Here is an 18765-nt window from a genome sequence, read left to right on the forward strand (position 1 = left end):
GGAAAATTGTGTAGGTGAGGGGGTCCTCTCGTACGAACCCACACCCAGGTTAGCTGCTGCAGAGTGCGTGGGTTTGCTGTGTGTGCCTACCGAACAGTTTGTATCACCACACCGTGGGGTGTCTTACTGCTGATAGCAAATGGTGCTTAGTTACTGTCTGTCTTGAAGCTGTTACAAAACTGTATCAACGTATTTTTTTCTGATAATTCTCAAGGTTTGCAGGTAGGTGGTCGCGGGCCCAGCATCCACGCTGCTCCTGCGCTTCCCTGCATGCACTGGGTGAGCAGTGCAGACCTCTCCGAGCCTTAGGCTGCAGTTCTCCTTCCCCGTCTTGTAAACGGTGTAGCGGTGTTTATCCTCCCTGCAGAAGATGCTGTTGGACAAAGAGTGTTCTCAGAGAGCTAGGACATCCCCAGAGGGAAGGAATTGTGCAGTGGGTGCTATTAAGAGTGTGTTTGCTGAGTTGTAGCCGTTGCTTTCAACGTAGCATTTTTGCTGCTTAAGGCATCACTCTGCGGTAAACGGTATCCGAGCCCCATAAATGCTAACTTCTTAATGGTGCACGCTGTAAACAACATTAATGGTTTTAATGGATAGAAGCACTCGTCTCGTAACCCATGGGGGCTCAGAAAGGTTCAGTGACCCTGCCCAGCCTTTCTGCTGTGCTAAAAGGTCCAGCAGCTGCAGTGACCCCCCCCACCCTACTGCATCTGCTGTGGGGGTGAAGTGTAAGTGTGCAGAAACTGTGCCTGGCAAACCTTCAAGATCTAGAAGGTGAAATATGTAACCACCCTGACATGCAGAGGCCCTGCAAAGTTGTAGGCTGACCGATTTGCTCCCGCTTACACGCTCGTATGAGAGGTTTAAGCTGACGTCGGGCAGTAAATGCTGGCCCTGGAGAGTGAGGGGAGGGGGAGAGAGAATCCACTCTGAAAGCTCATGGGGCATTTTCTCTTTAATTTGCACACAGTGTTGAAAAGAGCTGCAATAAAGAAGAGCAAAAATGACCTGATTCATGCTGAAGAAGGTGAGGACCATTTCACAGACATTTGCTCCGTTGGTGAGTACTGGCTTCGCATTCCGCCAGGTTTAGATCTTCGGCTAAACGCGTTCATGTCCTGTTTCCTCCGAGTGGCTCCTTTGCTCCAGAAACTGTAGTTTCGAGAAGGGGAACTATCACTGCTCCTACAGCAGCACTCAGCTTTCCAAAGCCAAAGGCATCATGGCTTCACCCACTCCCCTCGCTGCCCTGCTCAGCTATCGCATGCTGCACCCTTTCAGAAAGCCCTGCCAAAACGCTTGGAGAAGCCATGCTGTGCTGGGCACACTGTGGTCCTGCTTGGAACATGCTCACTTATGCTAATGAAACCCAAATATGTCAAACGATACCACTAAGCCTCATCTGTTGTGGGGAGGAGAGGAAGTGGACAGACATCTGGTCACACGTGCCACTACAGCACGGAGTATGGCTCAGCAGCCTTTGCCAAGTGAATGGGCACTGGGAAATGCTGGGCAGTGGCCCCAGATTCCTCATCCTTGCCTTAGAAGGGGTTCTTGTTGAGTTTTCCACGTGTCTAAAGCCAGATATAGAGATATGCATGCAATTGCCCCTGTGCCTCCAATGCAGCGTGGCATCCTGCAAAGTCTGCCACTGCTGGTGCAAATTTGGCATCTTCTTTGGTTCGCATGGGAGGCAGGCTCGGAGCACCAGCACCCCTCTGTGCACCCATCTCTGTGGACATCAGCAGAAAAACCTTTCAGTTGTGATTTTTCCCTGCTGGCTGGAGAGACATCTTCCTGCCTGCTTTGGAGATAGTTATTTTGCTTATTCCTGTCCCTGTTGTTCGAGTCTGTATTTTGTTTTGCTGCTGAAGCAGCAGATGTTCTCATTATCTTCCAAAGAAATGCCTTGGCACCCCGGTTACCACGAAGCAGCAAATCCTGGATGTGTAAGGGCAGCAACACGAACAGTACACTTGAGAGTACATGTCCATGTATGCTTGCAAGCATGAGCGTCTCAAATGCTCTTTGGAAATTTGGCATTAACCTTTTAAGAGATTACAGCTACTGCTGGATTTTTTTTCCACTTTAAATGAAGACCTGCTTGTAGGAAATGAGCACTGCTCTGCGTGTTCCTGACACCATCACCCTCTGTTGGACTGCCGCAGGCTGCAGGTTTTGTGGCTAAACTGCTGACACTCCTATGCGAGATTTGTTGCTGAAAGAAGGCGAAACTGCAGCAGCCATGTGCGTTTTTGTTTTATTTTGTTTCTGAGCAGCTCGGATCCCTGCATGGATAACACGGAATCATCATTTCTGGAACATTTGTTTATGGCTGCAATAATTATGAGATCTTTGCATTCACATCCAAATCCCTCTAGGCTCTGGGCACCCATGCCACGCAAACAGATCTTTCAATTCAGCATTTCAGGTGGCAACGGATGATGGAGCATCTGGGCTCGTGGATAATCTGATGCAGAGCTGGGAACCGTCTCAGGAGCATATGGCAGGGAAAATAACAGCAGTGCTTTCCACCTTCTGTGAGTGGTTCATCCACTGGGGAAAAGTGTTAGTGATTTTGATTCATGGAACAAGACAAAAAAGAAGAAATGGATAAAGCAGATACTTCTGCAGGCTCTTGAAAAGACTGAAGCTCTGCATAACATAAACGATCGGATCGTATGGGTGATTATGCATAAAGGGTTTTGAGAAAAGTTTTTTTGGATGGTTTCCTTGAGCTATCATGTCTTGCTGATGGCAGCACAAGAACTGTGGAAGAACTAGCAATACAATTGCTGAATGCAGAGAGAAGATGCAGACCAGAGGGGCAGAGACGTTGACAGGTCTCTTGCTGGCTGTTGCCTGAATACGTTGCACTTTAATTCAAACACAAGTACCTCAATGAGCCTTATAATTACATTATAAAGCTATATAGTGGCAAACACTTCCCACTGTGCTCTCTGGAGTTATTTTTAAAATTTATTCTTTTCTTTCCTCCCGACTCCATGCCTTTTTTTCTGCACTAACCAGCCTGCAGCTGTTGATGCTGGCTTCTTTTGGCTCCCCACCCTCCATGCTGTAGTGGAGACAGGGCACTGTCTTGATTTCCAGACAATGAAATCTAGAAAAGAGGATGTTTTCCAGGTTTAAATCAGTTTAAATACAGAACATGGCCTGTTGCTGCTGCTCTTTCCTGGAAGATCAGCAGAGCCAGCAGAGAGGGGATGAAAGGGCAGCAGACTATTCCTGTGCAAGTCTGAAAGTATGGACTGGCTTGGATTTCTGAGAGGTCTTTACCTGCTTAACACTATTACAATACAGCTGTAGCCCATGTTTTTATACTGTAGTTCATTTTATTACCTGAAAACAATAGATGAGCACTATTATTACTATTATTATTTTTTAAACTGCCCAGGGAAGGATATCAAACAGAACACCGAGCTTTTCAGTGAGGCATTTGTTCAAACCCTGGCCAGGAGCAGCTCTGCACTTGGCATGTCAGTGGCTGGCCAGAAATGCTGAATGAAGCACAGAGCTTGCTTTCTGTTAGGGAGTTGGTGCAGCACGCTCCCGTGGGGCTGCGAGGCGTGGAGGACACACCGCTGTCACAGCTGGATGCCTCATCCCTCCGATGGGTGCGGTGTTTGGTGTTACTGCAAGATGAAACAGGGCGAGATTCGCATCCCCTTCCGTGCTTGGAAGTGATGAAATGTAAGCAAGTACTCTCAGAAAAAAAAAAAAAAATTGGCTGCTGCAGCCTGAACACTTTGTTCATGTAACTCAGCCATCTCCAAGGAGAGCCCCGTGCGAGTCACCTGCTGTCACGGAGCTTGGTCCAAGACGGATGGTGCGTGTCCTGGTCAGCCCTACCTGCTGGCAGGCAACATCTGATGATGGGGAAGGGCATCAGCGTGCTACCTTGAGCCGTCTTGCAATGAGGCTCGCTGGCAATCAGAGGGGTGCCAGCACAGTGTGAAACAGGTAGTGGACAGCCTGTGGCCATCACGACCTGCTCTGCTTGCAACAGCGTCTGCGGCTGTTGCAGAGGAACTCCAGCGGGTGCTGATTTCTCCTGCCTCAGCACTGGCCTTTTCATCGCTCATTTCTACAGTGCTCGTTTCAACAGTACCTCAGGGGGAGAGCTTACATTAGGAATCATTTCTTCAGTCAGCTTCCTATTATTAAAACATTTGACTCTCTTCCAAGGTTTCAGACCAGACTTGAAATGTAGCTGATATAAGCAGAATTGATACAAATGAGTAGCTGTGCCCAAAATATGATGCATGGAGACAGACTGAGCCCTCTGCTGCAGAGAGACATGAAGTCAGAGAGTAAAATAAGGGGACTTTGCTCAGTTTGGTAGTTAGGGCTGAGGCTTTGCCTGGTTCTTGGAGCAGGGGATATAGGGACAAGGTGCCAGCTGCACAGCTCCAGGAGGATGTGCTCCACACTGGGGACACAAACACCACTGCCCAGGTCTTTCCGTGCCTGCAGTCAGCCAGGAGCCCAATGGACATGAGTTAAACCAGGACATTCAAGACAGCTTCGGGGGCCTTGAAGCCCAGTTCCTTTTGAATATGGAGCTGGGCGCTAATCCCTGAAGCTCTGTAATCCCAGCCTTCATCCCTCGCAAAGTCATTGCAAGCGAGATGCCCTTGCTCAGCCCATTCTCAATGTGCCCAGCTTTCTGCTCAGCTGTGTTTCTGGTGCTTGGGAGTGGGTCTGCACTCACCAGAGCGTCCTCTGGCCTTTTGCCTGCTGGGATGTGGTGTGGTGACTCTTGTTTCTGTGCCCCACTGCCCAGGGTCTCCTTTTGCCCGTGCCAGTTTGAAGAGTGGGAAGAACGAGAGCTCGTCCTACTTCCGGAGGAAAGAGAAAATGTTTCGGTTCTTCATCCGGCGCATGGTGAAAGCTCAGAGCTTCTACTGGATCGTGCTCTGCGTGGTCGCCCTCAACACGCTCTGCGTGGCAATGGTGCACTACGACCAGCCGGAGAAGCTCACCACTGCGCTGTGTGAGTACCGGGGGCTGCACCTCTCCTATAAGCAGGTCTTGTGCTTTTGGCTGCTCACAGCATTTCTGAGGTCTGTTTTGGGGGCTTCCCATCACCATGACCCGTGGGGCTTCCCATGACCCACAGAGTAGGGTCACATGCATTTATGAGTGCCTCTAGTAACTCAAGGGTCGTTGAGTCATATGATTCAGACAAAAAAACAACACATCAGGACATGAGATCCATTTGAGATGACATGGGAACGTGATCTTTAACTACCTGAAACTCCAGATTCAACCACGTGTTAGCCTTGCACCACTGCAGGAGGATTTGTTCTGTAGGAGGCTTTGTGAAAGGAGGGGTGAAGAGTGCATGCTGGGGCAAATTGAAGTTGCTCCGTCTAATCATCAGCTGCTTAGAGAACTGCAGAATTCATCCCACTTCACAGCTGATCTGCATCCATGGGTGATTTGTGTTGTGGACATAGTTAAAGCTCTGTCTGTGCTGGTGTCCCTGGGATAACAAACAGCATGTGCCATGACCAGGGCTACTTGGGAGGAAAAAACATGTCCATATGTGTTTACAGAATTGTATGCTAATTCATCACAGTTTTAGCAATTATTTCTATATTCTTTAAAGGGTTGCAATTTTACAGATCTTTTTCAATAATTGTGCCTTCCTTGCTAATGGCGTGTGATCAGATGGGATACATGTCATGGTGTCCGTCTGTGAAAATATGTGCAGTAGTGATAGAAATTATATCAAACGTGCTGAAGCAAAAAAAAAAAAAAAAAGTCTAGGGAAAAAATCAAACAGTCTGACTTAATAACTGTGGCTTAGATCATTAAAGTTACTTATCCACCTAATTTTCATTGATTTCTCTAAAATTACTTATTTAAATATTTCTAGACCCAGATCTTCAGGTCTAACATTATTATAAAGAAGCTAACTTTTGAAGTTTTTCTTTTATAGACCTAAAAGGTCAAGAATACTAGCCGTTCTAACTTCAAAAAAGCTCCCTATTAATGTTTGCTAAAATATTTAATGCTACCAGGTAACTGAAGATGTAATGAGATGCATAAGGAGGACAGAAGCTCCTTTCAACTGTTTCTCTTACAAGATTTAGATGGAAAAGACAGGCCACACAGAAAAATCTGTCTTGCCTGTTCGTTTTCCAAAGTTAACAGAGGAAAGCTAGACTGGCAGAGTAATTAGAAGTTTGAGGCTTAGGATTTCCTCTTGAATTAGGACTAAATGTCTAGGAAAAAAAAAATAAAACACTTTAAGTCTTTCAACTCAGAAAAGAAGAATTCAGATTTCCAAACTAAGTTTTGGGAACACCTTACGCAGTAACTTTTCTAAGAGAAAATTAAGAAAGCCACGAGCGAGTGATTTCTGCTTAACGTTCACATGTGAGTAGGAAGGATTGCTTGTGCTGATTAGAATTAAAGTTGCACCTCCAGGTGGGAAATGTATTTGGTACAGTCAGCATAAATTAGGCTCCCTACCTACCTCAGCGGCAGACAGAAAGTAGGGAAGGTTGGAACTGTGTTCTGCCCGGTATCAGGGACTGGGGTGGGTTCATCTTTCAGATGCTCTGGACAAGTCCCTACCACCCAATTTGTGAATTAGTTTCAGAAAAACATGGGTACCATACTTTAATTTCTCCATGCTAGAATACTACCTAGCCAAGAGCAAGTGATCCCAGTGAGTTATTCCCAACTTCATGGGGAAAGTTATCATTTTCATGGTATAATATTTCCAACTAATCGAGAGTTTATTATAGAATGCAGAGAATATTTTATGCCATAAAGTACACGTGTGGGCTAGCTGGTTATTTCTTTATTGCAGTCATGGTAAGGACTGGACTTGGCTCCTCTCTCGCCTGCATACACCAACTGCAGCCAGTCTGGTTACCTTGGCACCAAACACATTTGTGAATGATCCCATCTATGGTTCAGTCCTCAAGGAGTGCTTCTTGAAAGTCTTCCTATGTCCAAGATTCGTTCACAAATCCATCAGATAAAGGCAGAGCAAGATATTACAAAACTGGGAGATTTTATACAACTCCTGGAAATACTTGGCGAAATCTTTTAACTGTGCAAGTGACAGAGCTTAAAAGTGGCTTTAAAGTTAATCCATGATGAGTGAACTTCCCTGCAGAGGAGCAGGACTTGGCTGGTCTGATGTAGAGCAAGAGAGAAGCAGCCAATGCTAATTAGGTTGTTTCATGGAAGGTGCTCGGAGCTGGGCTGGTGGGGAGTTGTATGAACTGTGACAGAGGGACAGGAGTGCGGTGAAGTCTGCGAGGATCTGCTAAGCCACAAAATGCTACCCAGGCACCTCTAATTCAATTATACCTGTCCCTCTGGGGAACATTTAATTACTTTACAAATTAATTTTACCTAAAGAATGGCTGGTTAAAGCCTTACAGGTCTGCATTGATTTATTTTCCTCTGGTCTTTTCTTTTAACTTTTCTGCTGTTGAGTTGTTCTGATTAGCTTTCTCTACTTGATATTCCGTGTTGCTGCAACTGCTTTGAAAAGGAACAGTGGGAGCTTTACAAAGGGGCTTGGAGTTTGTTTAGTCTCATTGAAAGAGCTGGCTATTTACCCTGATGGGAAACTCCTGGAATTCTTGGGGTATGGTAAATGACAGGATATACTTTATGCCTCCACAGTTATGCCCAAATTAGATGGGAAAACTTCCTTCCCGGTATGAAAAGGGCTCTGGTGCCACGTTGCAATGAGTTTTTTCACACTGCACATGTATGCTTGGCATGTGTTGCTCTCCAGAGCATGGACCTTCAGTTAAATAAGTTACAGTTCCCTATAGAAGGATATCCATGATCATAATTTGCTTGCGCTTATTTACACCAAGAGAATTCTGTCAGAAGACGACTGTATAATCTAGCATAGGAAAGCATTGCTTGAGATCTATTTGCAGCAAAGACCTATCTTCATCAGCAAGGACAACAACCATGAAGCCTGTAACGTAGGCACATAGTGGAGGTGCAGCATTTTAAGGGGTTTCCGTTTAGAACTGTGCCCTCTAAAATATGTATGTTGTAGCGTGAGCAGAAGTTACAGGAGTGATATAAAAGCAGCTGAATGCATTTCTGTGCTATGCAGGAGGTCAGCAGAGGTGGTGGTTGTCTCCTCTGCTCTTGGATAAAACTATGGAAGAAAGTTGGAAAGGAAGAGCTGTGGAAGCTTCCCCAGGACGAGTTTTAGGGACTCCGATGAGAAGGTTTTAGAATTAAATCACTAAGTTTTCCCTTGGGAAGATGGGAGCCTTCTCATCAGGCTTTCCTTTGCCTGTGGCTGCCCTCCATGAAGGAACTCTCTCTGGGTTTTCCTGGCTAACGCTGTAGTGATCTTTAGCTTGCTTCTCAGTTTGTCTAAAAATGAGTTCCAGAACGCCTCCTTTCTGATAAATACAATATTTGAAAACAGTATTCTAGACATTATGGCCTGAGAACATCTTCCCTGTGAGCTGTGCTATGCTGAACCATGTGTTTGATGCAATTAGGCCTTTTTGATGATATTGTGTTTGCCTTTGAAGTAGATAGTCAGCTCCCTCTGGATATAAATATGCAGCATTTGCAATTGCAGGGAAAAGGCTTTCTGAAACAAGCATATTTATTTATGTCTGCTGAACATTTCACGTCTGCCTTGTCAGAGGAAGAAGTTGTACTTCACTGAGGTTCTCCTCCTGGTTGCTTTAATGTACGAGGAGGAAGAGCAAAGGAAACTGAAGTGGCAGGCTCAACACCTGCTCCTAATGTCATCAGACTTGGAGCCAGGGCAGAAATGGAATTAATCCATTGGTGATTGTCAAAAAAGAGCCACTAACCATCTAATTCAAAAGTATGGGGCAAAAAGATACTAGCGTGGCCTTTGCTAATAGTACAAATCTTAAATTAAATAAGAGTATTTGTATCAAACTTTTTTTGCTTCAATCACATTACAAAATGCTTCTGTTTAAGGCAGATTAAATTACTTGTGGGGTCTGAATACCAGGAGGTCCAAACAACAAAATTGTATTTTCAATTAAATGGGCAGGGCCATGTCAGAAGAAATCACATATCTGATCCATCAGCTGGAGGAGCTGATTCATTCTGAGTCAATTCCTTCTGCCCAAGGAGTTCACTATGCCCACATTTTCCTTGCCTCCATCCCTTGTCCATGCGGCGCTGTGGTGTGTAGCACCTGGTGTCTGCTGAGGCCCAGCTATCGCTGCGAGCTCCGCTCTAGATGGATGGCATCTGGCGTGAAAGGACGAGTTGGGCTCTTCTTTCAAGAGAGGCAGAAGGAAGTTGTTCCTTCTTTCAAGAGAGGCAGAAGGAAGTTGTTCCTTGGTTATTGAGTTTCTTATGTGTTTCTTCTGTTTTTATATTGAATATTACTTGATTCTATTTTACTTAGGGCATTTGCTTGCTGCTTTTCTCCCATGCTAATCTGGTCTTGCATATATTTGTTCAGGTTGTGTCTGTTCAATGACAAAACATTGCACTGGATGATAATTGTGGTTTTTTTTTTGGAAATGCTTCTGCTGGATGGGTGACTGAACATTAATCCTTTCTTTCCTCCTTTTTCTTCTTACAAAATGATTGCAGTTATCTTGGCAAAGTGCACTGGGATATGTTGGTGAAAATTGTAATAAAAATTCTACCTTGTTTTTTCATTATTCTGGGCATACGTAAAATATAATGCTTAAAGGTGAGTCTGCTGGATGAATAAGAATCTTCCCACCAAGGTGAGATACGAAGGGGTGAAGGCTGTGCAATGCTTTCCCTGGACCCTCTCTACAACCCCTCCCTGCAATTCCAAGTTTTGTCTGCCAGCTAAGCAAGGCCATCAGTTTCAAAGCATTGGTTTGACATCGATCCTTGTAATAGGAGGACTTTACACTGAAGACATTCAAATAAATGTTGTCAGGCTTGCTGAGCTCTGCTGAGCATGAAACCTAAGATGGGAGCTCTAACTTCCCATCGAGAGAGCGACTCCGTAAACGGCATAAATGCTGGTGCAAGTTTTCCCTCGGGGCTAATGAGTGGAAGAGGTGACAGCAGCAGCACAAATTCTTCTGTGTTCTGGGAAGATGTATCTGGTTTGCTAGGGGAGTGTTTCATTCTGCTTCTTACCATTTCCAAAGACTGCAGGGTGCAGAATGGAAGTTAGCTACTGTCTAAGTGGCTGATTTGCAGCAACAGCTATTAATAATTAACTATTTTAACGTTCTTGCTACTTGCAATCTTTTCAATTGTATGCAATGAAATTTGATACCATTGAACACATTTTGAGGGGTTCTTTGTTTTTGCTGTTTGTTGGTTTTGTTTTTCTTGATTTCATATTCTTATGTTATTACTATCTAACGTCACGCCTGACATTAGCTCCTCTGGTCCCTTTCTCTGCACTTGGATAGTCAAGTATATTGCCAGGGTAACTCAAAAATTCCTACTCTGGGATCCTTTGTGTTGAAAAGAACTTTTTCCTCACTGGTTTGCTACAGGTCTTTCCAGGAAGGAGAGAACTTTAGCATGGTGTGGTGGGAACATGCTTCTCCTAGCAGGTTCCTGGCACTAAGGAAGGCGGAGATGTGCTGCTCCTTCATGAGTCCATGCCACTGCAGTGCCCCCTGAGCGCTGAGACCCTGCAGATGGAGCCTACCTGCTGGTAGCAAAAACACTGAGAAGTGTGCAGGTCTCATATTTAGTCATCTTATTCCTCAAATGTGAACTTTGCCCTTTGCTATTGCTCCTATTTACAAGGAGACTAGGTTACATGGAGTAATTAATACTCTCCCAGTATTTCCTCCCCCTTGCAAATGTTGGCAGAAGTGCCCTTGCAGGCTACCCAGTAAAGTGTTAATAAACCTTCCTCATCTACTTAGTGCTTCCTGCATTTCACTTAGCATCATGCCTGTGATATTTCATGACTGTCTTCATTTGAAATGTAAAATCCCTCTTTTAATTTTTGATAGTGGAAGTGTGCTTTTCAAGCCATTTCAAAAGACAAGCATCAGTGCAAGATGGACCTGGGCCAAATGCACTCGCTTGGTATGAATGTGCAAGGCAAAGACCTGAGCAAAAGCCATGCAGTTTGAAAGGACCCTCGTTCCCACCCTGCTCCTTCCCCGCACTCATTAGCTGAAGCCATGTATTCCAGGAGACATACAAAACACTGGGATTTCAGATTAATTGAATCTTTCCATGTAGCAACTTGTATCTGTTGCCTCTTGTCCGTGCACCTTTGAGAAAAGTTTGGCACCATCTTCTCTTTATTGTTCCTGGAATCATAAACCTTGATTTACAGAAGTCTTCCCTGTAGCATCTGCATGTTACAATATCTGAGAAGCTTCTGTGCTGCAGTAAGCAACATGACTGATCTTTACCTTTTGAAGTTTGACTCTTTCCTTCCCCTTTTCTCTAGAGGGAGAGGTTTACCGTGTGCCATTTGGTTTGTTTTGGTAGTATCAAGGGGATTTATAACCTTATGTTTAATGTTCCATTGTTTCTGTTGCTCATTGGCTTCCAGACCTAACTTGCATAACTCAAAATGCCAAAGGCAATGTTTTCTGTAGCTTCAAGTCCTAAAAAGCCTGATACGGAAGTTGAAAGCTCCAGCTATGTTCTTTCTGCCCTTTGTTTCATCATAGGTGATAAATTCTCCCATCAAAAGCTTCACAGCCTATTTGTTTGTGATATGTGAAGCAGAAGGAAACTGAACTTGCTCTTCCATAATTATATAGTTAAGCAGGCGTAATAAAAATAAAAGTGGCTGTGTGCTAACAGTAGACCCAACACCTCTGAATCTGAGCTCACAGAGGCGGCAGCTCTGTTGGGTAAGAAGGTATTTTTATCGTGAGAGAATGTTATAAAAGCTTACACCCCACTTCCAAAAATGCCCATCTCACGTAGGTACAGAAGCTCCAAACATGCATTTGCAAAACATCTGTGCAATGAAATTAAACCTTTGGAAATTTTAGATCCAGAACTCTTTCAAAATTCCTTTACAAAGAGGATGATGATATTACTTAATGCTCATGCCAACCTTCCCACAGTACACATGAAACATTGCCTTCCCAATTCCTCAATCTGAATGCAGCTCACACTCATATAGAAATATTTATGTGAAACTCTCCTCAGGGTCTTGTTTGCCATTGCAAAGGGATTTTCTTCTGGCAGGAGGAAGCCTGCATTGTGAAAAATTACTATTGTTTCCTGCATGAAGAACTCTGCCTACCAAGGTCTTGTGGACTAATTTAATCTCTTTTCTGGTTCCTAGATTTCGCAGAGTTTGTTTTTCTGGGTCTGTTCCTTACTGAGATGTCTTTGAAGATGTATGGACTGGGGCCAAGAAATTACTTCCACTCTTCATTCAACTGCTTTGACTTTGGGGTGAGTAGGTTTCAGCTGCATGGATGAAGTGCGTTTTCCCCCATTATTAAATGGGGTTCGGTGTTTAAGACTGTGTATGGGAAATGGTGCTGCAAGGGTGTCTTTTCCAGGGAGCAGTTGTCATATAAATTAGCTGCAGTGAAGCACATTAAGCTTTCCCTAGTTATCATCCTTCTTGAAGAAATGTGACAGCCAGGGATTTCATTTCCACAGGAGTTATGGGGTGCTCGCAGCATCAGCACCAGTAAACGCTCTGATTAGTGTGAGATTTTCTCTCCCATTTAAATGAGGTGATTGAAAGACAAAAAGCCCACACATCTTATTGCTCGTCTCCCCTATTGTCCCTTCAATGGCCTTTGTGTCAGGATACATAGGCAGAACTTTTCAGACATGAGTGCCCAGAAGCAGAGGTTTAAACACATAATGAGGTGACAGAAAAGTCCTAATTCAGATCGTTTCATTGTAGAAGTACAGGCTCTTCCTTTCCTGCTAAAACCATACCTGTAGCATGTCAATAGAAGGGCCAGTTTTGACACAACTGTAAAAGAACATTGCAGGTAGATGTTTATTTATTAAAAGCTATTAGTCTGTACTAACTACAGACTAATTACCTAGGGTTAACTAGGCTTTTTATATCTTTAGTGTGGGGTGAGCACTGGTCCTAGAGCAGGAGTCAGGCTGTAAGATTTCTTTAACAAAGCAGATGTGATGCTTCTGATTCAGCCATGAGCAAGGGGAAAACAGTTCATTGTAGCCACCATCCAGTCCTTCTCTCCAAGATGGATTTAGTCTGTTGTTTCTAGTCTTAATCTGCCGAAATGCTTAGAGTGATTCTTTTTTCCCTATGGGCTAAAGTCCCTGCTTCAGCACTGCTCCCACATGGGAGGAGGAGGTATTTTTGCTTTTGGTATGTGACAGCTCCTAAAGCCAAGACTACACCTAGAGCTACCACATCCTCTTGTTGGCAGCAGTGTCAGGAAAGCTCAGAGCTAAACAGACTGAGGTCAAACCCAAAAGTCATCTGTGTGTGCCTGCCCCGAGTCCCTGCTGTGTGGGACTTTCATCCCTGGGTGCCCCTTGCAGTGATGGGGGATCAAAGCGTTGAGATACGCTGTGCAGATCTTTCTGGCTGCATAACCACTAAGGCACAGACTTCCACAAACAGAAACCAGATTGCAAACAACCCAGACAATGTAAGATAACTGCATGTCTGCACACTTAGAGTTGGCGCCTAATCCAAGAGCCAGAGAAGCTTCCCTCAACTGGAGGCACCCAACTCACAGCAAAGCTCAACTGTCATGCTAAGGGGAGTGCAGCACTGGCAATAAGCTTTGCAGGGTGTTTCCCAGGAGGTAAAGCTGTTGATCTGTTTCTAATTCTGCCTCCTTTAGAGAATCTGCAGGGATCCTACTTCTGTCTGTGTTTCTGCCTCCTCACCCACCTTCCAGCCCCCACAACTAATGCTGCTCCTGCACCCCACTGGAACACCACACAGATCTGTAGCCAGTTTAATTTGACAAACCATCACGATTAAATGGTTCAAAAGCAAAAAGAGAAACAACAAAACAGGGCAACATCAGTCTTGGGAGAAATGGTCCAGTGGGGTCTCATGTGAAACCACTCCCAAGAGGCCATGCTGGGATGCCAGGGAAGTTAATTATCAATGTAATATGTGGAGTGACTAAGGAAAGGTTACTGCTGGTTCATGAGGGATTCCCAAGAGTCACAGACTGTGGGAGAGAAATATTAATTCCTTCTTTTTGTAATGGGAGCAGTTGGGTGAGCAACTGTTGTATGTTCCCCTTTTTCCACTACATTTTCTTGATCAGGGTACAGCGTTTCATGCAGAGCGGCTGCATGCCGTGCTGCGTTTTTCAAAAGACATCCAGGTGTCTGCTCACGGAAGGGGTTTGCAAGCTGCCGAGGGTCACGGCACTGCTCGGGTACCCAGGCACAGCAACTCGTGCCCTGCCGTGCCATTAACGCTGCCTTTCTCATCAGGAGCCAGCTGCTCCCTGGGGTCTGGTTCTAACGTGCTAATGGTGTGCGTCACACAACTGGGGACCACGGTCCATGCGAGCTCTGAAATATGCTAAGTTAATGCAAATAATAACGCTGGCAACAAAATGCTCATCTTCTCTTATTAACTGTGCAATAGCCTGTGTTGATATAATCACCCTTTCCAATTGTGCTTAACCCATTATTATTTTGTCTTTTTTTTTTAATAGAGGATTTCAGAGAAAATTTTTTATTATTTATTGAGGTTAATTCTCTGTCAACCTTAAAACAAACAAAAATTAAAAACAAAACAAAGCTAAAACCCTTGGCTGGGCACAATTCTTTCAATAACTGGAGCCTGAGGGCCTGGCAGACAATTGGATGTGCGTGCTAGAGACTTTTTAGGCTCTCTTAATAGCTGTTCTCTTAATCAGTCTGCTAAAGACTTTGAGTTGCCAGAAGATTCTGGTAATTTTGCATAAGGTTAACGCTGGGCTGTTCTGCAGTACTGCAGCCAAAGCTGTGGTGCTTCTGTTGGGATGGGGAGGGTGGGGTGGGGGCCCCATGAGTCTCTGGGGGCTGCCTGGACTGGTTGCGTGGGGTGGGCAGGTGAAGTAGTTGTACAAACGGTATTTGCAGTTGTGCCAGTGTAGATAAAAAAAAAAAAAAAAAAAAAAAAAAAAGTATAGTGGTGTCCTTCAAGAAATGCTATTTTGAGGTAGTTTGCTTGTTAGAGAAGAAAGCAACAAGTTCCTATCTGTTCTATCCTACTCTAGTTACTGCCCTTTTTTAGATTGGACTGCAGAAAGTTAGAACCAGGCTTTTTTTTTTTTTTTTTTTTTTTTTTTCAAAATTGCACTGAAGCTTCCGCAAGAAAGCTGTCATAGTACACGCTTTGACTCTTCAGCTCTTGGCCTCTATAGCAGCACCACAAAGAATGCAGGAGATACTTTGCCTTCTATAAAATGGACTTCTCTTGCAGGTCATCGTGGGAAGTATCTTTGAAGTTATTTGGGCTGCGGTGAAGCCTGGTACCTCATTTGGCATCAGCGTACTGAGAGCTCTTCGACTGCTGAGGATTTTCAAAGTCACAAAGTGAGTCCAGCGCCTGTTCTATTCCCATTGACTTGTAGTAGTATATGAGATCTGTATCACCAGCCCCACAGAAAATAGTAGTGCTTTCCACATGTGTTAATAATAAAAATAATGATAATACAGTAACAACAACAACATAACACCCTGTAATTGGCAGCACAAAGGTCTGTCAGTCGTAACATCCTACATCTGCAATGGCATTAGTGGGTGTGGGAATGGAAGAAAACTGCAGAAGCAGAATTGCCCTTCCCTTGGCTGGGCACTTTGGGTTTCTGGCAGTCAGAAGTTAGTGAGTTCCAAGGAAGTTGCATCTCTGAGGACTTTTAACAGCCCTTTCCCCAGCCTCATGTACATACAGGTTTGTCTGACACAGTTTTCAGCCCTTTTATACCCTTGGGGCACGGCTGCATGAGAGCATCCTGCTTTTCTTTGGCTTTAAGCTTGCTTACAACAAGGGTCTCAGTAGGTGATCCCTCGTTCCTTGTGGAAGGAGAAAAAAGTTTATTTAATTTCTAATCTCTGCCAACTTCCCACTTATCCGCTGCTGACCTGGTGATAGTTCCTTAAATACTTAGATCTGGTGAGCTGAATTACTCTGGCTACTGCTGGGTAAGGAATGCTGATGACCAAACCACAGCGTTGACACAAATGTGAAGTGTGTTGCTGTCTGTGCTCTACCTGGTCTGGGAATGCCTAGGGTTTTCTGTATTGAGTCTGTGAATTTGAACATTCGCTAGAGTTGGGCTGCCCCAGCTTTTCAGGTGTTTTCATGCTTATGTGCTGTGTTACTGTGTGCTGGCATTAGGAAATAGCTGCCATGCACCTTGCAAAGCCATCAAGAGCAATTTCCACATGGTTTTGATGTTGTAGTGTGGAACTTGATGAAATATTTGTGTGCTCCTGCTGTTGTTTGCTGCTGCAGAATTATTTCCTCACATCTCCCCTCTTTCCATCACTCTCTTCAATTAAAAGAGAAAAAGATAAAGAGGAGAAAAAAATGTATCCCACAAAACAAACAAACAAGCACCAGAACAGTAACCCAAATGCATAAAGCATAGTTTGTCACATTTGAACAAAACAGTAATTTGAAGAAGCTAAGTACTTTCCTAACTATTCACATGCGTGGTATTTGTTAGCTCTGTAGTGTTTTCTGTTTTATATCTGCTAATTATCATGAAGATCAACAATTTGTGCATGGTGAGGTGTCATTTGAGGCACTGTAGGAGTAGGAAAGATGAAGTTCTGTAAATGTCCAGCAAAAGGGGTGGGATGTTGCTCCAGAAATGTCACTTAATCTACTTCTGCTGTAATGTTACGGAAATCTTATGGAAAACTCTGCATTTTATAGCAAATTTCTAATAATTAATTGTCTGCAGTTAAAACTTATCCAGAACTACTTACTGAGGTTGGGTGTATCTGATTGTATGTTGTGCTTACAGAAAAAAAAAAAAAGACATTTTTGCAAGTTTAAAGGATTTTTTTGCCAGTTTTGACTATTCAGGTTTATCAGCCAGTATAAGAAAGGGACAAAGCCTGAGGTTTAACCTAACAAAACAAGTCACAAAGTGAGCTGGGTGCTCACCCCCTTCTCAGGGCAGTAAGAAAGAACTGTCGTCTGTACCCTCCAGTGCAGAATTCCCTTAGACTAATTAAGAGATGTTTTTTTTGTTTGTTTGTTTGTTTGTTTTTTCCCCCTGGCATGACAGAAACATGTTGTGTCACCAGGTCCCTCCCAGCTCCCCCAGCAGATCTGGGCACAATTTAGGGAGCGACTAAAGCCACAGCACCAGGCACAGACTGATGCCCACCTGCTCTTATCGGGGTCTTCACTGTGAAAACATCCTGATCCTAAGTAGTTTTCTTTTTTGCCCATTTTCTGTATCTTTCACATATTTTTGTTTTCCTCTGAGGCTCCCTGCCTCTGGGTTTAGTAGCAGACAATAGCAGTCCACCCGGCTCTGAAGAATTTATATCAGAGTTTTTGATTCCTATGGCCCAAATCTGTGTGACTGCAGCTGGCAGTGATGTAATAGCTAAAAAGTTAAATTACAGCAGTCCGAAAAGTGACAGCAGGATGCCCTCAGAGTCAACACAGCCTAAGAGGGAAAAATTCAGAGAGGAAGACAGAGGACAGTTTCACGTATTTTCCTCTTAGTCATGACTGAAGCAAATGGGGACTGGCAACTGCAGAGATGCAGCCCCTTGTTGTATCCTGTGCTCAGTAATCACGCAGGATTTGGTGCTGAGCTCTTCCAAGACAAGCTGGGGCCTCTCCAGGAATTCAGTGTCCAGCTGGGTTAGCTGCAAGGTGCCAGCCTGGTGCTGGTGGTGGATTTTGCCTGAAGGCACTGTGCCGAGCAGGGGAAAGTCTTTGGGACAAACAAACCCGTCCACCTTCTCCAAGGAGAGGTTTGGTTGCATCTCTTAAAATCGAAGATATTCCCCCACGAGACAAAAATTTCCCCCTGAAACCTGTTGTCACTGTGTTATGGACATAACTTTTCTTGGAATGGGTGCATCAGGAGTGTGTGATCCTGCTCCCCCTGGCGTGGACCTGCCTCTGCCATCCTCATTGTGGGGTGGTTCACTCCTCCCTGCTGCACGGGGGAGAGGAAGAAGAGGAAAACGATTTTTTTGGAAAAATTCCTGCCTTAAAGATTCCTGGTCTCAAAACCTTTAACGTAGGAAATTGCATGTTTTGCTCTGTCTGCTCCAAGCCTGTTGTTCCGTGTGCCTGACTGTCCAAAAGGAGGTTGTCAAAGAGCTCCTTTGCTTAATAGCTCGTTCTGCATTTTCTGATTCATTAGTTTTCCTAATGGAAGTAGAGCAATAGAGCAAGGAAAGGGGCAATTTCTGGGCACCCTCCCCATCACGCAGCGTGCCTGCCTGTGCGTGTGCCCAGAGCGACCTCTGGGCACGTTGGGGGATAGAAGCAAAAAGGGGCTGCAGCAGATGGCAGGATGTGGTGTGGTTGTATTGGCTGTGATGTAGGCTGAGCCGTTCCCTCTTGTCATGTCAGAGTTAATGTCCTGGATTTGTTTTCATCCTCAGCGGTGGCTGCTTGGTCCTGGATGCTTCAACTGCACAGCTGAACTGCCCCACACTGAAGGCATCTGCTGTGCATGAGTGTGTGTTAAACATCTACAGAAGTGTATCAGCGTGTGAGGTTTTAAGCCTGCTTGTGAATACTCAGGGTATTTGATAAATTGGAAGGGGACATTTCCTGGCAGAAATGATGGTTATTCCTGCTTTATGCCTCGTGAAGCCAAGGATTCA

At 44.6% G+C, this 18765-nt stretch overlaps 1 protein-coding gene across 17 annotated transcripts in view; it reads left to right on the plus strand.

Moving 5' to 3' along the window:
- LOC121057530 (voltage-dependent N-type calcium channel subunit alpha-1B-like) overlaps positions 1-18765 on the plus strand; it is a 284260-nt gene that overhangs the window by 158329 nt on the left and 107166 nt on the right. For 13 of the 17 annotated variants that reach the window (XM_040531855.1, XM_040531860.1, XM_040531856.1 and 10 more), the window contains 4 exons: positions 971-1060; positions 4805-5014; positions 12284-12396; positions 15377-15489. In XM_040531855.1, the coding sequence (XP_040387789.1) occupies positions 971-1060; positions 4805-5014; positions 12284-12396; positions 15377-15489 (526 nt within the window). The remainder of the gene's footprint in view (positions 1-970; positions 1061-4804; positions 5015-12283; positions 12397-15376; positions 15490-18765) is intronic. The other 4 variants (XM_040531859.1, XM_040531864.1, XM_040531865.1 and 1 more) reach the window with 1 other exon arrangement.

This window comes from Cygnus olor, chromosome 19, assembly GCF_009769625.2.
Source record: "Cygnus olor isolate bCygOlo1 chromosome 19, bCygOlo1.pri.v2, whole genome shotgun sequence".
Taxonomy (NCBI): Eukaryota; Metazoa; Chordata; class Aves; order Anseriformes; family Anatidae; genus Cygnus; species Cygnus olor.